This window comes from Myotis daubentonii, chromosome 4, assembly GCF_963259705.1.
Source record: "Myotis daubentonii chromosome 4, mMyoDau2.1, whole genome shotgun sequence".
In the NCBI taxonomy this organism is placed as follows: Eukaryota; Metazoa; Chordata; class Mammalia; order Chiroptera; family Vespertilionidae; genus Myotis; species Myotis daubentonii.
This window is the reverse complement of record NC_081843.1, coordinates 76463091-76489398: the sequence shown is the minus strand read 5'-3', so window position 1 is coordinate 76489398 and position 26308 is coordinate 76463091. Positions and strand designations below refer to the sequence as shown.

At 40.5% G+C, this 26308-nt stretch overlaps 1 protein-coding gene across 6 annotated transcripts in view; it reads right to left on the bottom strand.

Annotated features, from left to right (window-relative positions):
• CERT1 (ceramide transporter 1) overlaps nucleotides 1–26308 on the bottom strand; it is a 106299-nt gene that overhangs the window by 11174 nt on the left and 68817 nt on the right. For 3 of the 6 annotated variants that reach the window (XM_059694322.1, XM_059694321.1, XM_059694317.1), the window contains 8 exons: nucleotides 23301–23387; nucleotides 19187–19279; nucleotides 18600–18677; nucleotides 13034–13129; nucleotides 10044–10176; nucleotides 9090–9160; nucleotides 2372–2500; nucleotides 1711–1840 (listed from right to left, as the gene is read on the bottom strand). In XM_059694322.1, the coding sequence (XP_059550305.1) occupies nucleotides 1711–1840; nucleotides 2372–2500; nucleotides 9090–9160; nucleotides 10044–10176; nucleotides 13034–13129; nucleotides 18600–18677; nucleotides 19187–19279; nucleotides 23301–23387 (817 nt within the window). The remainder of the gene's footprint in view (nucleotides 1–1710; nucleotides 1841–2371; nucleotides 2501–9089; nucleotides 9161–10043; nucleotides 10177–13033; nucleotides 13130–18599; nucleotides 18678–19186; nucleotides 19280–23300; nucleotides 23388–26308) is intronic. The other 3 variants (XM_059694319.1, XM_059694318.1, XM_059694320.1) reach the window with 2 other exon arrangements.

The window sequence follows — 26308 nt, the reverse complement described above, 5'->3', positions numbered from 1 at the left end:
GGGGTCAACGCCTGAGGGCTCCCAGTATGTGAGAGGGGGCAGGCTGGGCTGAGGGACACTCCCCACCCCCCCCCCACACACACACCCAGTGCACGAATTTCGTGCACCGGGCCCCTAGTTATATATATAGACTAGAGGGCCCAGTGCACAAAAATTGATGCACTCAACGGGAGAGGGGTCCTTCAGCCCAGCCAGAACCCTCTCACAGTCTGGGAGCCCTCAGGGGATGTCTGCCTGCTGTGGAGGTTCCCACCACTACCACTGCGCTTGCCAGCCGTCAGCCCGGCTTCTGGCTGAGCAGCGCTCCCCCTGTGGGAGCGCACTGACCACCAGGGGGGCAGCTCCTGCTTTGAGCGTCTGCCCCCAGTGGTCAGTGCGCGTCATAGCAACTGGTCGTTCCACTGTTCCGTCGATTTGCATATTAGCCTTTTATTATCCTATATAATAAAAGCCTAATATGCTAAGCGTCTGGTTGTATAGTCTTCCATTCAACCAATCAAAGTGTACTATGCTAATGATATGCTAAGGCTGCTCAAATGCTCGTGCACTGACCACCAGGGGCTAGACAGTTGACCAGTCGCTATGACGTGCACTGACCACCACGGGACAGATGTTCTGACTGGTGGGTTAGCTTGCTGCTGGGGTCTGGCTGATCGGGACTGAGCGAGACAGGCCAAACATGCCTGGAGTCCTACCGCGGTACCTCCCCACTGGCCAACCTCCTGCATCCCTCCCCGGCCCCGATCGTGCACCAGTGGGGTCCTTCGGTCAGGCCTGCGCCCTCTCGCAATTTGGACTTAGGGACCCTCCTCTCCCCCTGAGTGCACAAATTTTGTGCACCAGGCGTCTAGTATGGGATAATACCTTACTCAGGCATAACTATCTCTTTAAAGACCACTAGCAGTTATGGTCCTGTATAAAGAAGGTATGAGGATTTGGATTTCAGTATCTACTACAAGTAGGAAATGGGTTTAGTAATAAGGAACCAAAGCAACAGGGCTGTCCAGCAGCAGGTCAATATAAAACAAACACGTAAGTAGCAACTAATAAGGATTAGGGACCAATCAGTGATGAAAAAAATGAGCAAGCCTGACAATAAGAAAAAGAACTGCTAAAAAAAAGAAAAAGAAAAAAAAAAAAAAGAACTGCTAATTTCCTTTCCCACTGTTGCTTACATTTCTAATTCTACGTATATTCTTTTAGGTAAATACTTAATAAAATGGTTCTTAAAACCAAGGATATGTGATAGTGGTCTTAATATAAGGTTTTTAAAAAAATATATTTTTATTGATTTCAGTGAGGAAGGGAGAGGGAGAGATAGAAACATCAGCTGCCTCTTGCATGCCCCCCACTGGAGATCGAGCCTGTACCCAGGCCATGTGCCCTGTCCAGGAATGGAACCATGATCTCCTGGTTCATAGGTTGATACTCAACTACTGAGCCATGTCAGTTGGCCTAAAGTTTTAAAATTTACCTATCTAGTCCAAGCTTCAAAAATTCTAATATAGTAGTAGTTCTGGGGTGGAAGGCAGGTATGTATATTTCCTGAAAGTTTGGTATACATCTTTCCAAATTAAAAATTACTAATCTAAAGGGTAAAAACTCAAAAGGCATTTGTAATGGTATTTTTCCAAATGGTTAGTTATCATGTAGATCACACTAAGAATATCCACATTACCAAATAGCAAAAACAAACAACGAAATACATACCATTAGCTACATATGTAATCTTGCATAAAATGTTGTCCCTGCTAATCTTCTGGTTTCCTTCTGGTGGGCTAACCAAGGTTTGACAAATCATAGCGATATTTATTTTGGCACGAACACATCGATTGTTCAGCTGCCAAAACAAAAAATAAAAATAAAACAGCAGTATAGCAGATACCCAGTATTTTGTAATCTCTACTAGTCTAATAATACTAAGTAAGCTGAAACCTCAACTCATCAAAATATTCAACAAATCTTACAAGGATCAAACAACACATGCCAAACTGCTAAGATATCAGAAATGATCTCTCCTCCTTTTACGTAGTAAATGGAGCTAAATTGAGGCAGCAACCAGAGGTTTTGCCAGTAGTTGATTATGACTTAAGAGGCAACTGTGAGAAGTATTCTGCATATACTACCTATCAGTGCTGTCTCACCTCATCTCAGAAACAAAGGAAAAGAGACCTGCTGAAATGTTCACAGCCATGACTACTGTTCTTCAGATAATACACAGGCTATATTATTCTAAGAAGCCAAAATAGCACAAAATCTAAGAATTATCAACTCTAGTATCTGTGTGTCTGGCATGTGTTTATCATTTTTGTACTGCATGTATAGTTAGCTTTATATTATACAACTGTACACATTTATACAATGGACTTACAGGAGCACTATCATGATCCACAGAAAAATTACAAACTATCCAAGTTTCAGGGTCATTTTCAGTCAAGGCTGGTATCTTTCGAATGGCAGAAAGATATAATACATCTCGCTGAGAAGCAGGCCACACTCTCTGTGGAAGAAGTAAAAATCATTTGAAAATTTGAACAATTCTTTATTCATTTGTAATATGGAACTAACAGAGAAACAAATGTAAAATCAATAAGTATCTTAGTTGAAGGTAAAAATCTGTCAAATTTTAAATGAAAAGCATCTGAGAATACCCACCAAAGGATTAATTATGGACAGTGAGTTAATGGCTTTGCAGAACTATAGCAAAGGAATAGTGTTCTGCTATTTTTATTTTTTTTTAAATTATAGTAATTTGCTATTTAAACCATTTTTAAGTATACAATTCATTGCCATTAATACATTCGGAATGTTATGTAAGCATTACCACATTTTCAAAGAACTGTTATCATCCCAAATAGAAACTCTGTACCTATTAAGAAATGACACAGCATTACACCCCCTTCCTCAAGCCCTGGCAATATCCTGCTTTTAACTATAGTATTAAACCTCAGCTTAAATTGTTCAGAGACTTTAAGCAAAGATTTTAGGGAAAGAAGACTACTCTTTTGACATCATAATCACACTTGAAGAATTCCAAATCAGGTAGACAGAATCTTTGAGTTTTATGGTATACAAGGAGAAACATATACTGTTGGAATGACATGGTACCTAGGTCTCCGAAAACTGGGGCTTTTGTACTTTTCAATGAGAGAAAATATGCCTTGTCTTTTCTGATTGTTGACTATAAAAAGTAGCCAACAACTTAGTGTCAACACAACACAAATCATTTGCAAAGTGAAATGGTTTATATTTTAAAGATACAAAATTTCATGCAGTCAACAAAAGTAGTGTTGGAGAAATGTATGTGAAACTAGTAATAAATGAAAATTTAATCATGTTAGAACTAATAAATGCAAATACAAAAGGAGGATGATGAGGGAAATTTAAAGAATGAGATGACTTAAATATTAGAAGATGAGTAGTCCTCTTTAAGACCATATTATAAAAGAAGCCAAATCTAAAGAAAAAAGATGTCATAGTGTTATTGGATTTTGTGGAAAAAGAAATATGCCAGGATTTTTTTATTCAAATAATTATAATTGTAACTTAAATTTTGTTATGTATGATCCATTCTTTTAATAATTTTTAGTTTTATTTTTCAAGAAATAAACCTAATACAACCTATATAATCCTCCCTTCTGTCTATTATTTACCAAGTGAAATATTGGCAGCAGATTGTTTCCCTGGATCAATTATCATCAAATAATAAGATTCTTCTGATTCTAAATTATTGGCTATTTATCTTTATTCTAAATTATAGAGCAATTAATTGATATTTTAACATCTACTAAATTTCAGATTACACTTAAACCCTGCACAAATCTGTATGTTGAAATAGAATCTTAATTTTTACACATTTCTTGAGCAGCTACCATGTAAAATGAAGCCTAGCTTATAGTCATCCTTATCTAATAAAAGAGAAACATGGTAACTGGCATATGACCGCTACCCTTCCCATTGGCTAATCAGGGCGATATGCAAATTAACTGTCAGCCAAGATGGCGGCCGGCAGCCAGGCAGCTTAAACTGAACATGAGGCTTGCTTGCTTCAGTGACGGAGGACTGCAACGTTCCCCGCCTGCCTTGCCGGCCTCTGAGCTTGCAGTTTAAAAAACATTGTAACAAATATGGAAGCTAAACAAAACCCCAGGAACCAGCTTTCAGAGAGCTGGGATCTCAGAGCTGGAGTTGATACAGAGTTTCGATTATAGAACCGAAACAAACCAGATACCTGTTTTCAGCAGCTGAGGCCTCAGAGCTGGAGCCAAGACGCAGAGCTAAAGCTGGCCCAGAATAAAAAAAAAAAAAAAAAAAAAAAAAAAAAAGGAGCAGTTGGGAGCTTCAGTCCCAGCCTGAAAACAGCCCTCAGCCCCTCACCCAGACTGGCCAGGCACCCCAGTAAAGACCCCCACAGTGAAGGGTGTGTGACCAGCTGCAAACAGCCATCATCCCCTCACCCAGGCTGGCCAGGCAACCCAGTGGGGACCCCCACCCTGATCCAGGACACCCTTCAGGGCAAACCAGCCGGCCCCCACCCATGCACCAGGCCTCTATCCTATATAGTAAAAGGGTAATATGCCTCCAAGGACCGGGATCAGCGGAGCCGTGAGGCCTCCCGGCACCGGGATCAGCATGACAGGGGGCAGTGCCCAAACCCCCTGATCGCCCTGCGGCTCTGTGTGTGACAGGGGGCGGGGCCACAACCTCCCTATCTGCCCTGCTCTGTTCGTGACAGGGGAAGGCGCCCCAAACCCCTGATCGGCCCTGCTCTGTGCCTGATAGGGGGGAGCTCCCCAACCCCCTGATCGCCCTGCGGCTGTGTGTGTGACAGGGTGCGGCGCCCCAACACCCCCCACCCCCCCACGGGCCCTGCTGTGTGTGTGATGTGGTAGAGCCATAACCTCCCCATCGGCCCTGCCCTGAGTGTGACAGTGGCGGCGCCCAACCCCCTGATCGGCCCTGCTCTGTGGGTGATAGAGGGCGGGGCCCCAACCCCCTGATCGGCCCTTCTCTGTGAGTGACAGGGGGGAGCTCCTCAACGCCCTGATGGGCCCTGCTCTGTGAGTGACAGGGGGGAGCTCCCCAACCCTCTGATGGGCCCTGCTCTGTGCGTGACAGGGGGGAGCTCCCCAACCCCCTGATTGGCCCTGCTCTGTGCGTGACAGAGGGCAGCGCCCCAACCCCCAGATTGGCCCTGCTCTGTGCGTGACAGGGGGTGGCGCCGCAACCTCCCCATCGACCCTGCCTTGAGTGTGACAGGGGGCGGTGCCCCAAACCCCCAATCAGCCCTGCTCTGAGCCTGACCAGGGGCTGCACCTAGGGATTAGGCCTGCCCTCTGCCACCCGGGAGCAGGCCTAAGCCAGCAGGGCGTTATCTCCCGAGGGGTCCCAGAGTGCGAGAGGGCACAGGCCGGGCTGAGGGACGCCCCCCCCCCCCCCGGAGTGCACAAATTTTTGTGCACTGGGCCTCTAGTCCTATATAATAAAGGCCTAATATGCTAATGACATGCTAGGGCCACTGAACCGCTTGCTATGACGTGCACTGACCACCAGGGGGCAGATGCTCCAACCGGTAGGTTAGCTTCCTGCTGGGGTCTGGCTGATTGGGAATGAGCAAGACAGGTCAGACATGCCCTGGAGCCCTCCCATGGTCCCTCCCTGGCTAGACAACCTCCCATGTCTCTTGTCAGCTCCGATCGTGCACCAGTGGGGTCCCTCGGCTGGCTTGAGCCCTCTCGCAATCCAGGACCCTCTTGGGGGATGTTGGAGAGCCAGTTTCGGCCCAATCCCGCAGGCCAGGTGGAAGGACCCCACTGGTGCATGAATTCACGCACTGGGCCTCTAGCCTATATAATAAAAGCCTAAGTGACTGTTACAGTGGAACAACCGGTTGCTATGATGCACACTGACCACCAGGGGGCAGACGCTTACCATAGGAGCTGCTCCCTGGTGGTCAGTGTGCTCCCACAGGGGGAGCACCACCCAGCCAGAAGCTGGGCTCATGGCTGGGGAGCGCAGCTGCCACAATGGAAGCCTCTCCCCAACTCCATGGCAGCTGGCAAGGCAGACCGGGATGAGCGTGAGCAGTGCCCGGCCCCAATTTGGGCTCCTCCCTGGCCGCCTGTTGCTTGGCACACTGCTACATCCCCCGAGGGGTCCCAGACTGCGAGAGGGAGCAGGCAGAGCTGAGGAACCCTGCCCCCAGTGCATGAATTTTGTGCACTGGGCCTCTAGTTAGATATAAAATGCCTCAGGTGAAAGACTGAGCTTAAGAAATACAGAGCAAGGAACCAAGATGGCGGCATAGGTAAACGCCGGAGTTTGCTGCCTCGAACTACCACTTCAAAAATACAACTAAAAGATGGAACGGACATCACCCAGAACCACAGGAAAGCTGGCTGAGGGGAAATTCTTCAACTAGAAGGAAAGAGAACAGCATACTGAGGCTCAGAGGAGGCGCAGTGTGGAAAATACAAAGGTGCGGAGGTGTGCGCGGAGCGGGCTGGTGGCTGAGGGCGCGGTTGTCGTTTTCAATCGGGAGGGAGGCTCAGGCTCTGAGCTCCAGTTCTGGGCGAGTCTCTAGGGACCCAGACTCAAACAGGAGAAGCGGGACTGTCTGGCATCGGTCAGAACGCGAGGGCAGCTTTCTCTCCGAGGTTTGCAGCGGTTGCTGGGACTCTCAGAGGCAGAGCCTCTGGGAACTGGACTGAGAGTAGCCATAACTGCTCCCTCTGCCCGCCCTGTTTGATCCCGTGCGACCCGCCCCACCCAAGCCCTGCACAGAGCCATTTGCCGGATAGCCTCAGGCAAAGGCTAGATTAGCACCTCCCAGAGGACAGAAGTTTTCCCACTGCAGACACAGCTGATTCTCACAGCCAGTTGGCCTGGCGGTCAAATCCCCCCTAGTATTGCCTACAACAATCAAGGCTTAACTACAACAAGACTACGCACAAAGACCACTAGGGGGTGCACCAAGAAAGCATAAAAAATGCGGAGACAAAGAAACAGGACAAAACTGTCAATGGAGGATATTGAGTTCAGAACCACACTTTTAAGGTCTCTTAAGAAGTGTCTAGAAGCCGCCGATAAATGTAGTGAGATCTTCAAGAAATCTAATGAGACCCTCGATGTTATGATAAAGAACCAACTAGAAATTAAGCATACACGGACTGAAATAACGAATACTATAAAGACTCCCAACAGCAGACCAGAGGAGCGCAAGAATCAAGGCAAAGATTTGAAATGCGAAGAAGCAAAAAACACCCAACCGGAAAAGCAAAATGAAAAAAGAATCCGAAAATACGAAGATAGTGTAAGGAGCCTCTGGGACAGCTTCAAGCGTACCAACATCAGAATTATAGGGGTGCCAGAAGATGAGAGAGAGCAAGATATTGAAAACTTATTTGAAGAAATAATGACAAAAAACTTCCCCCACCTGGTGAGAGAAATAGACTTACAGGTCCAGGAAGCACAGAGAACCCCAAACAAAAGGAATCCAAAGAGGACCACACCAAGACACATCATAATTAAAATGCCAAGAGCAAAAGACAAAGAGAGAATCTTAAAAGCAGCAAGAGAAAGAAACTCAGTTACCTACAAGGGAGTACCCATACGACTGTCAGCTGATTTCTCAACAGAAACTTTGCAGGCCAGAAGGGAATGGCAAGAAATATTCAAAGTGATGAATAGCAAGAACCTACAACCAAGATTACTTTATCCAGCAAAGCTATCATTCAGAACTGAAGGTCAGATAAAGAGCTTCACAGATATGGAAAAGCTAAAGGAGTTCATCACCACCAAATCAGTATTATATGAAATGCTGAAAGGTATCCTTTAAGAAGAGGAAGAAGAAGAAAAAGGTAAAGATACAAATTATAAACAACAAACATGCATCTATCAACAAGTGAATCTAAGAATTAAGTGAATAAATAATCTGGTGATCATAATAGAATCAGGGACATTGAAAGGGAATGGACTGACTATTCTTGGGGGGGAAAGGGGTGTGGGAGATGCGGGAAGAGACTGGACAAAAATTGTGCACCTATGGATGAGGACAGTGGGTGGGGAGTGAGGGCGGAGGGTGGGGTGGGAACTGGGAGGAAGGGAGTAATGGAGGGAAAAAAGAGGAACAAATGTAATAATCTGAACAATAAAGATAAAAAAATAAATAAATAAATAAAACCAAATACACTTGGATTAAAAAAAAAAAAGAAATACAGAGCAAATCGCAAATATTTTCACATATTCAGCTCAATTAAAAAGTCACTTGAACCCTAGCTGGTTTGGCTCAGTGGATAGAGCATCAGCCTGCGGACTGAAGGATCAATCCCAGGATTGATTCCGGTTAAGGGCACATGCCTGGGCTTGATCCCCAGTAGGGGATGTGCAGGAGGCAGCCAATCAATGATTCTCTCTCATCATTGATGTTTTTTTATCTCTCTTTCCCTCTCTCTTACTCTCTGAAATCAATAAAGATACATTAAAAAAATAAAAGTCACCTGAAAAAAAAATGAAGTGCTTACTGAATCATTATATTTCCTATATAACACAATATTACTTTTTGTGGATCTCTTCCAAGTTTAATTTATTATTCTTTATTTGAAATAGTATTTGGCAATTTTCAGAAGGGGAAGAGAGTAGAATAAAGTAAGATGAATATTATTCGAAAACTTTAAATGTAGATTAGCAAAGGAAGAAATGAAGTAAAAGGGAACCAATTTAAATGACAATGCTTCTGTGTGCTCTGGTGTATGACCAACTTCTCAGTAGTTATGCTCAGCAACTTTTCATTGTTTTTAGATAATCTACTTAAGATCATTTTCATATCTGAGTCTTAACACAGGCAAATAACATACTTTTCCACTTCCCTTATTATATTGATGTCATAGGAAACTATGATTCACTTTCATATTCGATAACTATCAATCTCCCATAGACTAGCTGCTAGAAAAATATTTGCATTCCTGAATTATTAATAAAGCCTTTAGATCTTTTCTGGCATTTAATTTCCTGTCAAATTTTATTTTAGAAAATTTATATGTCTCAGTTTGAATTATAGTGAAATCCTTTAGGGATGAAGAAACATTTACCTTGTGCGTTTGATAAATGATGATTGCATTATCAGCTAATGTTTCCACCACATGAAAGTTTTCTATAGTTGCTGAAATGAAGGGAGAATATTAGTAGCCAAAAAGACATATTGCTTTTTCCTAGAAGGTGATTAATTCACTTATACTGAGAGTCAATTACAAATGAACATTATAGTAAAATGAACAGGACTCTGCCCCACTTGGGCTAAGTTCAAATGGAAGGTAGTTAATACCTAGTATTAGGGCTATAGATGGTGGCTGTGGGAGCTGATCACCAGGAAATCTCATTTTCCTTTATCCAACATTTAGCTTCCACAGCAAGAAGGCGATTCTCTATCAACACTGCATTACTCAGGCACAAATTATTCCCCAACACTATGACCCCTCCCTATAATCCCTAATTTACTGAAGCTGAATAAACTGCTCTATCTAGGTTTAGGTAACTGTATTTACTGGGAAGATTGTCAAACTGTCATTGATATACGTCTTATGATGTTCAAAAGTATCTATTTATGCAATCTGGTGTCTAAGGGAAACACCCCCTGCCAAAGTAGCTAAATAAACCACAGCAGGATTCATGTAGGATTTACCAGGGAAACAAAACAATCTAGGAGAAAAGTAGATAAAACAGAAACCTTAGTTTTAGTCCTGGCATTTACACCTACTAGGTCTGTGGCCTTTGACAAGTCACTTGACCTATCTGAATTTTACTTTATTACCTGTCTATGCAAAATTGTTGAGGTATTAAATCAAATGCTAAAAAATACTGCAAAGCATTTTATAGTGTGAAAAACTTTATTTAAATATAAAGTATTATCAGTCCCCTATATGATTCTCCAGATATTTTCTACATTGACTTTGCAAACTAAAGATAATATGAAGAAAATCAGATTGGGTTTGATATTAAATTCTAAATAATAATTATATTAATATACATTAATAATAGCAGCTTACTTTCCCAATCATTGCGAACGTCAACATTCCAGAAGTAATTGCAGACCTCGTGTCCTGTAACTCCTTTAACTGCATGGGTAGCTTTTAAAGGATCCAGAACAATCCCATTTTCTTCTACTTCTCTCCTATATACCTATACAGGACATAATTAAAAATCTGTTTAAAAATCCTAAAGTAAACATTTGAAAGCATGTTTGCAAATTTAACAGCTTTTTAGGATTTACGAAAATCTCTTTATGGAACATAAACATTCTGTTAAAATTAAATTTTAAATTATTAACACATTAAAATATTTAAAACTACAAATCCAAGATAAATTTCAACTATGAAAAAATATGCATAATGATGAATGACTAATTACTGTGAGTTATTAAAAAATAAATGTATCAATTTAAATCAGGCATTATTTACTAAACATTCTCAAAGACTGTTCAACATGGCAAAAAAGGACAAATAAACCTGGTTAAAACATAATCTCTTTAAGGATACTGATTTAAGGCGACTGTGTTCACTGATATACCCCCAGCATCTAGCATAGTATCTGAAACCCAGTAAAGCAACTATTTGCTGAATCAATGATTGAAAACTAAAATGTAATAAAGATCTATGCTCTCTTGCTTTAAATAATGAGGTTGTGTACTGGAGTGCTGATTAAAACTAGTTATTTCAAAATTATTGTGGGCTTGCTACTTTAGAGAACTCTGTAATAAGTTCTTTTTTAAATCCTCACCTGAGGACATGATGAGAGGGAGGGGGGGAGAGAGAGAGAAAGAGAGAAGAGACATGGATTGGTTGCTTCCCATATGCGCCCCAACCAACTGAGCCACCTGGCCAGGGCCTGTAATAAGTTCTTTTAACAAGTGATTAAACAATGTTACCAAAGGAAGAATCAGCTCTCAATTTATGGAGTGCCCATGGAGCCAGATACTACTAGGAATGTCACATGAACTTTCTCTTTTACAATCTCTCTCCCCAAACTCCATTCCCTATACACTTACTTATTTGCTATTGGGTCTGCTATTTTCCGAGTCATCTGAAATGGAACTCTGTAGACTTTTGGTTCTTTCTCTCATACTTCACGTAGGCTATTAAGATTATTACCAATCTTCTATAAAAAACAACTTGACTTTTCTACTATGGTTACTCTTTTAGGTAGACTTTCAACATCTGTACCCGACTTTCTCAAGAGCTTTTCTTAGTCTCTTGCTGCTTCCCTATCAGCTTACTCTTCTGAAAATGCTACTTTGCATAGTGGCTTACCTAATGCTACAAAGGGTAGACTATTCTCTTTAGTGGGTTATATTATAATCCAGCTCTAATTTCTCTTTCTAATGTTGTGGGTTGTAGGAGCACTTATTTTCTACTTAGTCCCTTCGCTTCCTGGAACTTCCCAAAGGGAGAAACAGTGACTTATCTGCATAGTGAGTACAGAGGGAGAACTAGGCAGATGTGGCTCAACCCCTTCTGCAGAGAGCATGCATCCTGGTCTGCTTTTAAGGCTTGCTCTTGTGGGAAAGGCCTCTCTGATTATACAGGTATCTCAGAAACATGTTTAGTGGTAACATATTAGCAAGACATTGTGACAGTTGGTCTCCATGTTGTAATCCAATCAGATCAGCAGAATTATAGCATTTTGGTATCTCATTTGCCTGTCTCTTCTACCTTATTTCTTACTAGAGGCCCAGTACACGAAACTCATGCACTGGGGCTTGGGGGGGGGGGGGTCCCTCAGCCCAACCTGCACCCTCTCCAATCTGGGACCCCTCAGGGAATGACCGACTGCAGGTAAACGGGCAGTCAGACATCCCTCCCACAATCCAGGACTGCTGGCTCCCAACCACTCGCCTACCTACCTGCCTGATTACCTCTAACCACTTCTGCCTGCCCGCCTGATCACCCCTAACCACTCCCCTGCCAGCCTGATTGACGCCTAACTGCTCCCCTGCCGGCCCAGTTGCCCCCAACTGCTCTCCCCTGTTGGCCCGGTCACCCCAACTGCCCTCCCCTGCCAGTCCAGTCGCTCCCAACTGCTCTCCCCTTTTGGCTTGGTCCCCCACAACTGCCCTCCCCAGCTGGCCTGATCTCCCCCAACTGCTGTCCCCTGCCAGCCTAGTTCGTCACTAACTGCCCTCCCCTGCAGGCCTGGTCCCCCCCAACTGCCCTCTCCTGCTGGCCTGATCACCCACAACTGCCCTCCCCTGCCAGCCATCTTGTGCCCACATGGGGGCGGCCATCTTGTGGGAGGGTGTGATGGCCAATTTGCATATTACCTCTTTATTATATAGGAGGATTTGTTCCCTATTCAGGAGGAGAGGAAATTCCAACACTTAATATTGCATCCCATTTGCTAGAATAATTCTGGTCAACATAGTCTATATAAAATGGAACAACAAATTAGCTTTCAACAGTGAAATCAGTCAGACAGAAAAAGACAAATACCGTATGATTTCACTTATACGTGGAATCTAAAAAATATAGATGGCCCTGGCCAGTGTGGCTCAGTTGGCTGAGCGTTATCCCATGTACCAAGGGGTCCCAGATCCCTGGTTCGATTCTTGGTCAGTGCACATACAAGAATCAACCAGTAAGTGGAACAACACATTGCTGTTTCTCTCCCCCCGCCCCCTTATTCTCTCTCTCTCTCTAAAAAATCAATAAATTAAAAAATATTTTTTAAAAGAGAGAAATATCCAAATAGAGAGCCATCAGTTAATTGTGGCCTGTTCATATTTAAACCAAAAAATTTTATTTCTCCATGGCTTAGGCAAAACAGAATGGTTTGTGCATAGATTTGATCATTAAGAAATTATATAAAAGCTAAACCAGGAAAGCAAAAAGACATTTAATTATCAATATCTGGTGCTTCTTTGAGCATATGTAGTAATGTGTTTAAAAGTAATTTTTAATGTTATCTTTATTCGTATCAATGACGACAATATGACTGGAATAGAGGTGCAATTAGCAACCTATAACTTTTCACTGAGAATTACCTTCATTTCTCCTTCTTCTACAACCAACTGCCAATTGGCATCTCCACCTACATCCTGTAATGAATACGTCATGTGGTTCTGCACCATCTCTTCAACCTTGAAAAGAAAAAAGCAAAGCTATAAGAATCCGCCTCCAATTAATAGCTATGACATAATCTCTAAGAAACAATGATACTCACTTTACTTCAGTTCTGAAATGATGCTCTTAAGAGAGCTGAGCAACCAAATGCACAAAGGTTAGTAGGTATGAAGAGTTTAGTCTACATTCTAGATATAATATCTAGGTTAATGACAGGAGGGAGAAATACGGAAAGATGCTTCAATCAAATAACATGCTGTACACTGGGCCTAAGGTGCATCAAGTGACCAAAATAAGCATTTTCGGGGGGGGGGGGTGGTCTTTCCTTTACCATAACGCGCTTCCTTACAGAGATGAAGTCTTAAAGCATAAATTCATTAAACTCTAAGGATAAAAGGAGCATGAAGAGACCATCTAGTCCAGTGTTTCCATATTTAAGACTACAATTGAGATACTAAATACACCAAGATTTCCCTACAAAAGGTAATAAAACTTTGGATATTTCACTGAAATGATAAAAAGATTGTTGCTGAAAGAACTGGCTCCTTTACCATCTACTCAGACACTTTATCTAAACTCTATGTTCTAAATTTTTACTCATTATTTTGTTTTATGTAGTAAATACATTAGAGAAGGCAGGGAGAATTGAAAAATATGTACACTGTACTTGGATTAAAAATGTATCCCTAAGTTTAACTACATATTTTACATAAAGTCTATGGTGTTCATTAGGGATAAAAAACAAGAACCAGGTTTACACATATTTTTTTAAAATATTTTTTATGGATTTCAGAGAGGAAGGGAGGGGGAGAGAGAAAAACATCAATGATGATAGAGAATTATTGATTGGCTGTCTTCTGCACAACCCACATTGGGGATTGTGAGCCGTGACCACCTGGTTCATAGGTTGACACTCAGCCACAAAGCCATGCCAGCCAGGTTACAAATATTTTGAAATGAACAAATACAAAATTAATGATTTGGGGGCAGAAACTTAAAATTACTAACCCTGGGGATGTAAGTTTTATACACAAAAGGATGTGATCAATATGGTATTGTGGCTGTACTTCTGCGACATCAAGCTTTCTAGATCTCAGAATGCATCTTTGGTTACTGAAAGCAGGATGCTGTAAGTATCTCCTTAATTGGCAGTGATCACAAAAAGGTTTTTGATAAAAATACATGCTGAGATTCTATAATCTATTTTTGTATTAAATAAACACTAACATAACATTTTATTTCTTTACCCATTGCTGAAAACAGTGTGAATGATATTGGGTTGCAGACCTGAGAGAAAATTTAAAATGTGACTAATATTATAAAACATAACTTTCAGGAGCTGCCTGGAAAAACCTGTGTGCCTCTGTAATTTTGAAATATGCTTTAGAAGGTAAGGATGACTAACGTGGGACTCCAAGTTACAAATACATTCAAACTGTATCTCATTTCCAAAAGAGAACAAAGAAAGTTCCGGTTAGTATCCATAAATAAAAAAGTCACAGTAGCACTGTACTCACTGTCTGTTTTACATCCTGATATGGAAAAATGTTTACCTTTATTAGATCCTAAGATCTTAAAAATCTTTAGATTTGATATGTACTTTTTAGGTCGGACACTGGGATTTAAGAACACCTTTATTTAAGATTCAAGGCAAAAAGAAATGTTTCCCCCAACTAAGTCCTACTTATAATGGATTACTTGTGAAAGAAGAATGTGAAGGGTTTTATTCTAGTAAAAACAGAGTTCTGCTTAAAAAAATATTTACCGCCATTTAGCTCTTTTGTTGGAAAGTATGCAGGTAACTGTGTTTTTGTTTGGGAGGTTATTCCTGAATTAGCAATTTCAAAAGTTTGAAAAGTGATCTATTTTGGTCCAAAAGAAATCAGATTCCACAAATATAAATTGACAGAAGGTAACATAAGTTAAAGCAATGCAAAGTCAGTCAAAAAAGTCACAGAAAAATTGCAAAAATGCGAGAAGCAAAAATACCACTTTTAGTGTATAAGACTGGCAAAAATTAACTAAATTATAATATTCAGTGTCAGTATAGTAAAAGAAAACTGACCTGGGAATACAGTTGGTTCAACTTTTTTAATGAACAGTTTGGTAATCTAATTTAAAATTCCTAAGTGTGCATGGCCTTTATCCTAACAATTCTAAGAATATATTCTAAGGAAATCTATATATATAAAAAGGCAGCTACCGTGACGGCCATAACGACCTAACAACCAGTCACTATGACACCCACTGTGGCCAATGAACCGGCCAGATCAGGGGGTGGGGCCGTGAGGTTGGCTGGCCTGCCCCTGATTGGACTCTCCCACCCTGATCAAGAGCTGGGCCTGCCGGCCAAACGTCCCCCCCCCCCCCACCCCGCGCCACCCCCTCCCCCCAGCCAGGCGTGCCCCCATCAGCCTGCCCTACCATGATAAGCCCGCAGCCCCTCCGATGGCTGCCCCTGATCGCACCCCTCACCCCAACAGGGGGCAGGGCTGGCCAGCCAATCTCCTGCAGCCCCTCCCGTCAGGTCTCACTCCAGATCGGCCCTCCCGCCTCGCCCCGATCAGGGGCAGGGTTGGCTGGCCAACCACCTATGGCCCCTCCCGCCCGGCCGCTGCCCCCCCCCCCCCATCGGCATCCCTCACCCACCCCATTCGGGGGAGGGGCCAGCCAGCCCACCTCCTATCGGCCCCCAACCATAATCGGGGGCAGGGCCCACTGGCCAATTGCCCGTGGCCACTTCCCCCAGCCGGCCCAGCCCTGATCAAAGGCCCTGATCCAGGTCCGCCAGCAGGCCAACCTCCCACCATCTCCTCCTCCCGACAGGCTCAGCTCTGATTTGCCCTGATTGGGGCCAGGCCAGCCAGACCCCACCCATGCACGAATTCGTGCATGGGCCTCTAGTAATTTAATAAGTATACAAAGATGTATATATAAAGATGTTATATATACAAGAATGCCCATGTAGCACTATTTATAATAGCGATAAACCTAAAATAAACTAAATATTCAATATCAGGTGAGAAGGCAAACCCAGTATGCAATCCATAAATAGGTAAGTAGATATAGACCTTTATTTATTACTGATGGGAAGATGGACCTAATTATATGTTTAAAAAATAAAGCTGGTTACAAAATAGTATATATAGATTTAACTACTGTGGTAGGAAAAGACAATTAAGGTATGTGTATTTATCATATGAACCTGATTATTTATTTTTATTTTTTTATATATTTTTATTGATTTCAGAGAGGAAGGAAGAGGGAGAGAGGGATAGAAACATCTGCAATGAGAGAGAATCATGGATCGGCTGCCTCCTTTAAGTCCCCCACTGGGGATCGAGCCCACAACCCGGGCATGTGCCTTGACTGGAACTGAACCCGGGACCAATGCTCTATCCACTGAGCCAAACCGGCTAGGGCCTGATTTTTTATATGCACGAGAATATCAAGTGGTATAGTATTTTACTTTTATTTACTTTCTAGTTCTGCTACAATTAGCATGTATTACTGTACAGTAAAAAATGGAGGAGTAAAATAATTACCACAACAATGTGTTACTATGAACATAAAGTAGAAAAGCTTTACACAGAATTGTTTTGCAGTGATGTTCACTATAGATTAACCTGCAGCTGTACTGCCCACCCTTTGATGTTATTTTTTCAAAAGATGATTTTTCTCTCTTTCATTTTGAAATGACATCGTTAGTTGGAAACTGTGTAATGCAAATAAATGTGACCAAAAGATCCATTTATAAATCCAAGTCCTTTCCACTTTCTGTACACTTTGATTTAGAGCTACTTCATTCCCATTTTCTGCTCAGAAGATAGATTCATGATTTTCTGTTAATTTCCTAGTAGTTTCACTTATTTTACTTGAAGTTATTTTTCAGGGCATCTCATAATTCTATGTTTAATTATCCTATCCAATCAGGATTATGAACATAATTTCAACAAGAACAAAGCGGTCATGAGCTGAGACTTGTACACAGATGCCAAAGCTAATTAATCACATATTAGGGGGGAAAAAACCTTCAGAAAGACTTCTCAACTTACAAACAGTAGATACACAAAAAATTAGGTAAAGAATTAACCTGTGACTTGGCAGACATCTTGTAAAAAGCTGGGCACCTACTTTTCAGTGACATATTCACCTGTACTTGAAGGCTTTCAGCTGTTCTATAGCTCTTTATAGCCAGGGTCCTGATCTGGGTTTTGAAGCCCCAATTCTTAGGCACTTATCAGTGGCTTGTATTCTTTTCTTGCTCTCACTTACATTTTCTTTCATCTATAGCCTGTTTGTTCCTATATTTTAAGGGAAAATGGTGACCAGTACTGATGGGTTTTAGTTAGTTTTGGCTCCAGGTGATTTCTGATAAATTGATACATCTCTTTCTCAAAAATGTTTAAGAAGAAAAAAACTGCAAAAGTCTGAACAACACAATTTGATTTTAGACTTATTGTTCTTCACTGCATAGCTAAAAAACTAATGTAAACTTTATTCATATGTGTAAACTAGTAAGAATCATGCATTATTATGCATTTTAAAAACTTTTATTGAAATACTCTGATAAGAGAAAAAATGATATAGATAATACTGATTAACTCAAAGAAATTATGTTATTATATTATTAAAAGCTCACTTACTGAGCACTGACTACATGCCAGGCCCTAGGTAGACCTGAGTCCTAGCTAGGTCACGGAAGTGCAGCTAACCACAATTTAAACTTGGGTCACTTTGGGAATTCAAGTTCTTAAAAATAAAATAATTTAATCCAATAAAATTCAATCACCAGAGAGATACAAAGTTGAATTGCAAAGATAAAAAAAAATTTTCCCCCAACTAATGCTGATACTAAAATATATTGTTTTAATGACTTTATTATGAGAGCAGAGATTGCAAGCATCTGGCTTCCTGTCTTAAATTTCTAAACCCTTATTGATGATACCAAATAATCAATTAAAACCAATTTCCATAAATTTAGTATAGAACAGAAGTATTAATTTATAGTATCAAACGGTAATGTGCATAAGGAAAGTACAAGCTGTTCAACAAATATTATTTAAAAAGTTATTTCCCTGTTGAATATAGTTATATGTTAAATTAGATTAGAAGTGAGGCTGCTGAATCCTGCTTTTATGCTATAACCATGTCCATCAAAGTTGCTGAATCCTGCCTGAAAAAATCAGATATTACATAATACTTAAAAACTATGTACCTTCAATTGTTTCAATTCAATTTACAATCTTTCAGGAATACCTCCTATATGGCAAAATTTCAAGCTATTCACAGTAAAAGATACAAAGGGCACATGCATGCTTGATAGAGGAACTACTTAGTAGAAAGGAAGGCCTTTTTAATGCTTATAACTATTTAAAATTCAGAACGAAAACAAGTAGCCTAACCAAAAGATTTCTCGGAACTGGGAAAGCAGGCTGAAGTATAGCACAGAAAGACTCAAGTCCACTCTATACATTCATACAGTACCTGGGAGCTGAATCTGTGAACATCGTCAGAGGCACTGACTAGATCAATGGAAGACATGGAGGAAGAGCGACTATAGGGCTACCAGAGACAGACAAAGAAAAAACCAAGTAATCAGAACAAAGGCACAACAGAGCATTCAGTACCAACTTCCAAACACAAGATAAAGAGAGAGAACAAAGCACTATATGAAACAAGCTCAGCAGCAAGTGCTGAGTCCATGCACCTATTATGTGTTATGCTCCAAAATCTTTCTAAAAGGAATGCAGCGCTTTCAACAATGTAAAATAATACCACTTAAACCCAAAGAAAAAAGAAACTTAATGTAACTGGCTATGCTTTTGGCTATTTTGGACTAGTCATTCCCTGTTACCCCCTCTCCCCCGACTCCTTTCCTCTTAAATGAAAAAGAAAGAATATAATCATAAGATTTCTGTTTTGGAGGATGCATATGTAATAAAACATGTAATACCAAAAAAATCTCATTACTTAAGTTCAAGAAAAGGAAGGAAAACTTATACAGGATAGTTCCATCAACAGTGAAGAACAATACAGCATACACTTGGAGTAAACTCTGACATTAGGCTTACCTTCTGGACAAATCTATGAGTCCCCACAGAAGAAAAGGCATCTCCAGATGGCATAGATGTGGGCCAATGTAACCTGACCTTTTCGCTCTGTGACTAAGAAAACATATAATGTTAAGAGGCAAAGGCTTTTAAGTGTATTTTGCAGCTAAAGAATGGTTAATATAACCTATAACCTGAAACTATCAACATTTAACTACTGAACACTTCAGTACTTATGTAGTAGGCAGTTAGACAGACATGAGCAGAGCAAGATGACAGGCCAACTACAGAAGGTCACCAGAGCAGAAAGCCCCAGGTACCTAGCTATGGGCAAAACTGGGAAACCAAAGACCTCCATCCCCAGGGTAACCTTTCCTCCCTGGAGCATATCACTAGTCATGTGGGTTAGACCCTCTAAGAGGGACAGAGAACAAGGGGACAGGAGAATAGCCTCATAAGACTCCCATACAAGCCCTTGCATGATTTCTCCCTTAAGGATTAAGCCCCAGGACAATGAGGTTCTGACCCACATCAAATAATCTTAGGAACAAAGCCTCGGGTCTGTTGACCACGGAGACAGCTTAGGTTAAACTAGGGATGATATCTAAGCCTCAGTTGTGTTCAGCTCCAGGCCCAGAAAAGCAGCAAAACCAGACAAGCCATGTTATAGCTGACATCAGGACCAGCTGCATTGACTAATGACCCCCTACCCTGGTGCTGACCAATCCCTGGAGACCACAACCCTGAAAGGACACATCTGTAAAGCTGATGAATATTCTACTGGGATCCTCCCAGACAAATACCCTCAAGACTGATAACCCAGTGCTGCTCTCTCCATGGAGCACACCTATGCTTTTCCCCACCCCCAGGTCCGCCTTCCTTGCCTTTTTCATAAGCCGCAAGGGTATTTATTCTTTTGCCTCTGTAACTTGTTTCCTAAGCCCATTTCTTCTGACTCACTTCTTCTAGCCCTGTGACTTTCTAAATAAACTTTTGCTTGTGTTTGAGTCTCAGCTCTGAATTCTTTCTTAGGCAGAACTCAAGAACCGAGGTTGTTGAACTGAGGTCTGGTCTGACTACACCAAGCATGCCAAACACGCAGACCACAGGTCACATGTAGCCCACAATGAATATTTTTGTGACCCAGCCAATATAACCGAATGTAAGAAACGTTTTAATAAAAATTTCGTAACTTAATTTTTACAATGTCCTGTAATACATAATCTATATATACAAAAGGCTAAAAAGCCTAAGCAACTGGCCAACCTTCTGGTAGCTATGATGCGTAATGACCACCAGGGGGCAGACACTCCAATCGATAGCTATGATGCACACTGACCACCAGGGGGCAGATGCTCAATGCAGGAGCTGCCGAACTGTGGTGACTTGGCAAGTTCTTGGCAGCTGCGGTTCTCGGGTGATGCACCTGGAACCAGAGAGGAGGGCCCTTTGTATTCAGCATGTCTCTATTGAAATAATCCTACATTTCTATGAAAATTGAAGCTTTTGTTTTTTTGTGGCCCACATAAACTTAAACCTTGTTTATTTGGCCTGTGTTAGCCTTTGAGTTTGACATGCTTGGACTATACCAATCTAACACCTGATGCTGTTTTGCCACCAACACTTAGAAATATTTGAATCATGAAACTACTCTAACATTTACTTTATGTGTCCCAATTCAATCTCTTCTTTTGGACCTGACAGTTACTAACTTAGCCCAGGGATCATTTTTTTTTCATTTTGCTCCTAGTCGGACTCTCCAATGCCAACATGATATCATTTACCATAAATCAATCTTAATTTAATATTGCTGATTTTCTTATTCAAACTCTGCCCAAATTATTCCAATCATTCCACCTCATAAGGCTTCTGCAGGGCTGTATCATTTGAATCAGTATCAGTGTTTGCTTCAGTCACATTCCAAAACACGTCATGTCTGTCTTTGCTCCTTTCCATAAAGGTATTCATCTTGTCTTCATCTAATCATTTCATTCCTGTTAAGCTGCCACTTAACCTCTTTCTTCCTCCTCAGCTTCCCTAGTTTCTTCTCATTCTATAAATATCTATTAAATGTAATGTACCAGAAACTTTGCTGTTCTGTGTGTGTGCTCATTTTCTAACTATGTAGAAGACAACTGGTTATTTCTATTCAATACGATCTGAACACAACAGCAAAGATCTCATTTCTCACTCACCACTTTTTTGTATAGCTTTCCTTATGTTGGCAAATAATGTAAAACAAATGTAAACTCAAAACTGTGTCACTGAAGACTACCTATGCAGTGGTTGTGTTGTTGAGAGCCCTGTGTAATATCTAATGCATACAATGAGGGAAATGATCTGAACCTTTGGAACTGATTTCATGGATTACTGATGCTTACTCCTCTATAGCATTAACATACTGTAATCATCTGTCATAATGACATACCTAGTTATTAGGCAAGTAAAGTCACGGGTCTGTTTAATGCTTGTTTTGTAGAGGACTACCAGAGTACCAAAAATAGTTTGAAATGAAATGAGTTGATAGTCCCATGAATATTTCTTTTCTCTAAAGCTTACAGAAGCTTTCATTGATTCTCTTTAACTCCAACTCAACCAATGTGTTGATATTTAGAGTAGGATTTTAGAGCCAGAGGTATGATTTGAGTCATCTTGTCTAAGCCCTTGTTTCACAGATCAGGAAACCAAGGCCCAGAAAATTTAAGTGATAAGTTTATAGCTTTATAGTTAGCCAGTGGCAAAACTAAGACTAAAACAAAGTTGTCATGACCTCAGTTCACTACTCTTTCTATGATAACACATATTAAATAAAAACAGAACATACACACTAAAAACAGTGTAGGTGAAAAACCCTAAAAAAACAAACACAATGATGCTGCTTTGGGTAATACGTTTGGCATCCAAAATTAGAAGTCATTTAAGAACAAAAAGTTCCCACTCTTATTGAGTGCTGTGTAGCATCTTTGATATTGCTTATCAAAAAAATAAGCAATAAGCTTTATAAACTAATGTTACATGAACTTTTTATCATGAGTTATAAAAAAATAATGAAAAATGAACATGAAAAGCAGCCACTATTACAGGTGATTTACCTTCAGGTAGATAGACTAATAAATGGGTGTAATAGCCATGACTGCGTTAGCAATGGCAGGAATGAACATGTCAACTTTTTTTATGCAGGTAAATCTGTACTGTACAACTGATATACATATCATTTATTTGTAAGATGCTTCAAGTCCTGGGAAAAGTAACTAAAATTCACCCTTAAATACCATCTAGTGTTAATACTTGGCAACTGCATTGTTGCAGAATTGAAGGCAAGTGATCAAATTAATCTTGAAATTAGAGTTAAAGGATTTAAGATATGCTTAGTTCCACTTCCACAGGAGACTGGGCACAACTACTGTGAATTTAATGATGACAAAACACTAAGCAAAGTTAAAAGTGAGGAAGCAATTGAAGGTTAAGATAGTGAAAGCAATAAAGGAGTTAATAATAAAAACTGAATGGTACCAATGGAAGAAAAATAGATTCTTGGTAATCTTCCTTTTGAATTTATATGGCACTTGGTGGTAAAAAGAAGTTCAAAGAAACTGTTTTACTCAGAGTAAATATATACTTGATATTAACAGGATCATGATAAAGTCGGATATTTCAAGGGCAATAGAATATTTTATTTTAACTTCATGTTAATTATGCATGCTTTATTTTTTATTTTTAAAAAATGTATTTTACTGACCCTTTACAGAGAGGAAGGGAAAGGGATAGAGAGCCAGAAACATCGATGAGAGAGAAACATCGATCAGCTGCCTCCCACACACCTCCCACTGGGGATGTAAGGCACATGCCCTTCACTGGAATCGAACCTAGGACACTTCAGTCCGTGGCTGACGCTCTATTCATTGAGCCAAACCGGCCAGGGCTGCATGCTTTCTTTAAACTATCATTGGTCTTCTTTCCATTGCTTGGAAATTGATCAATGGAAGAATGACATGAAGATTCTCCTACGTTTTTGACTCAATGCAGACACAGTTCATTTTCTAGGTTATCAGATATTTCAGTTTTCAAATTCTATTTATAGAAAATAACATACATCAAGAAATACCCAGTGTTAAATTTTTACTGACAAATATACCTGTTCTTCTATTTTGTCTTGTCTGTCAAGAGCAGCTTCAACGGCATCAAAGAACTCTTCTTCATTAATCAGACTGTTTGGACCTTCCTGTTTGAACACACAGGAAAAAAAAAGCTGGTTTAAGAAAGTGGAAAACACTGATAATTCTGGCATTAACTTTAGGGAAAAGTTGAAAAGTGATTCAACAAACATTTCTGAACCAGTTAGTACACTAGGGAATATATAAAATATGAGTAACATATGCTTTGTGTAGAATCATAAATATAACAATTCAATCACTCAGTACTCATATACTTACTGTATATTGACCAATATTGTATTAGGGCAATAATCTAGAGTAAGAGGTTGGTGAACTATGGCCCACAGGCCAAATCCAGTCCACTGCTTACTGTTGTATGGCCTTTAAGCTAAGAATTTCATTTCATTTTTTAAATGGTTGGGGGAAAAGGAATGAATAACAACATTTCATGACTTGTTGCAATTACATAAAGCTAAATAAAGTTTTATTGGAATATAATCTTCATTGTATTCATATGCATTGTCTATGCCTGCTACAGTGACAGAGTTGAGTACTTATAACTTAAATACTTGGCGACAGAAACCGTATAAAATTGAAGAAAGGTAAGTACAAAGTTGCAGATGTACAGGCAATGAGCAGTAGACTGGGTACTGAGCGGGATCTTCCTAAGCAAATAGAAATAGTTAATGGAGAAAGAAAAATTGAGCTAGCTGATGCTTGAGAGCCTGGTTAGATTGCAGAGCAGTGGTTCTCAATTGCCTGGAGAACTTGTTAAAATGAAAATACCCAGGACCCCATACACAGAAATTACTTCTCTGCAGGTCTTGGGTGGAGCTGGGAATATGCATGTTTAATAAGTCCTCCAAGTGATTCTCATGCAAAGAGAACCTCAGCTGTATCAGAAGATAAAAGTATAAAAGAACAATAGCAAAATGGAAACAAGGTATGTTCCTGCAGTGATGGAATAAATAAGTGGACTGTAAGTTGAATAATGGCTTTACATTATGGTAAAAGTAGAGGCTGGAAAGGTACACTTCGGTTTAAGGTTCCCTAAATTTTTTTTTTAAAAAAATGTTTTTATTGATTTTATACAGGAAGGGAGAGGGAGATAGAAACATGGATGTGAGAGAAATATCAACATCAACTGGCTGATTCCTGCATGCCCCCTGCTGGGACCAAGACTGCAACCAGGGCATGTGACCTGACTGAAAATTGAACCAGCGACTTCTTGGTACAGGGATTGATGCTCAACCAGCTGGGCAGAGTCCCCCCCCCCCCCCCGCACCTCCCCCCCACAAATTTTTTTAATCCTCACCCGAGGATATTTTTCCATTGATTTTTAGAGAGTGGAAGGGTGCAGGAGAGACAGACAGAGAGAGAAACATTGATGTGAGATATATCGATTAGTTGCCTCCCACACAAGATCGAGCCTGCAACCGAGGTATGTGCCCTTGACCAGAATCAAACCCGGGATCCTTCAGTCCGCGGGCCAACGCTCTATCCATTGAGCCAAACCGTCTAGGGCTCCTAAATTTTTAAATATAAAAATAAGACACATGAATGATTGTTGGTCTCTCTATAATCTTACCAGTTAGACTGATAACCCAACGTCATCACTACTCCATGAAAAAGTATCTAGCAACATCATTCCATCCCTGTCACAAGGTGGGGTTACACAGGAAGGGTGGGAGAAAACCCCTTGGCACAGGCATATGAGGAATCTTGATTTAATGCAATTGTTCTTTTGGAGTTATGAGGACTCTCTCATAGCTCATTTCAAAAGAAAAAAAAAATCCACAGAAACTTTTTATTCAGCTTCAACATACACACAGAATAGTGCATACTTCAATGAATTATCACTAAGTGAATTTAAACATGTAATGACCTGTTGAATCAGGAGAAGAACAGTAACAGCATTCTAGAGGCTATCCTGAAGGATTCCCTGTATACAGTTAAAACATTTCAAAGGCACTTAAATAGTAGTAGTATCACTTTGGTCTTTGTTGATATGAGAAAAATAGAAAATATCCAAAATCTACTCTGAACATATTTTCTGGTGATTTTTGAAAACTCTATTGATCATAACCACATCTACACTTTTAAAAATTATAATACGCATTCAACCTATGCAATCATGTCAGCATCTCAGGAGTCTCCCAATTGGGAAATTCAGGATTAAAAAGTTCTGCTTTTGGGTGGTGAACACACATGTAATATACAGATGATGTATTAAACAACTGTACACTTGAAACCTATATAATATTATTAAGCAATGTCAACCCAATACACTTAATACAAAATTAAAAAAAAAATACTTTGATAAGTGACCCCTCTACTAAGCACTCTTCTTGGGCTCCTGTGCAGACTCTTCCTCCTTTGTCTATCCCTTAAATGTGGGTGTTCCTTAGGATTCCACACTTGCTTTCCCACAGCATTTTTATTCATTTCTAAGAGTTCAGTCATCATCTGATAATTTCCCAAATTCATAGCCTGTCCATTCCTTTCCTAAGTGGTGTTAGATCTTTACATCTAATAATATGTAAGACCTCCTCAGAAGAATGTCTCAACTCATGTGGAACATGTCTAAAACCTGTTCTTCCTCTACCTGTGCACCAATAGGACGAAGGCAGAAATCTGGGCCTGTTCTTGGATTCCTCCCTTTTCCTTCATTCAATCACCACACCCTTCAATTCTACTTTACAAATATCTCATTTTTCCACATCTATTCCAATTCTCCTAACCGATCTAATTTAGACTATATTCAATTCTTATCTGTTATACTGAAAAAAATGTCCAAGTCCCTGTCACAACTCTCAAATTTAATCCACTCTCTTCACTGCAGGAAGCAAGAATAATTTTTCTAAACTGTAAATCTGAAAACCCAATTTGCTTAAAACCCATTCCTGAGGATATGCACTGTTCTCAGACCTTTTTATCCCTCCCTCCTCTCATTGGGCTCCCTGCTCCATTGGTAAGTTACTCTGGGGCA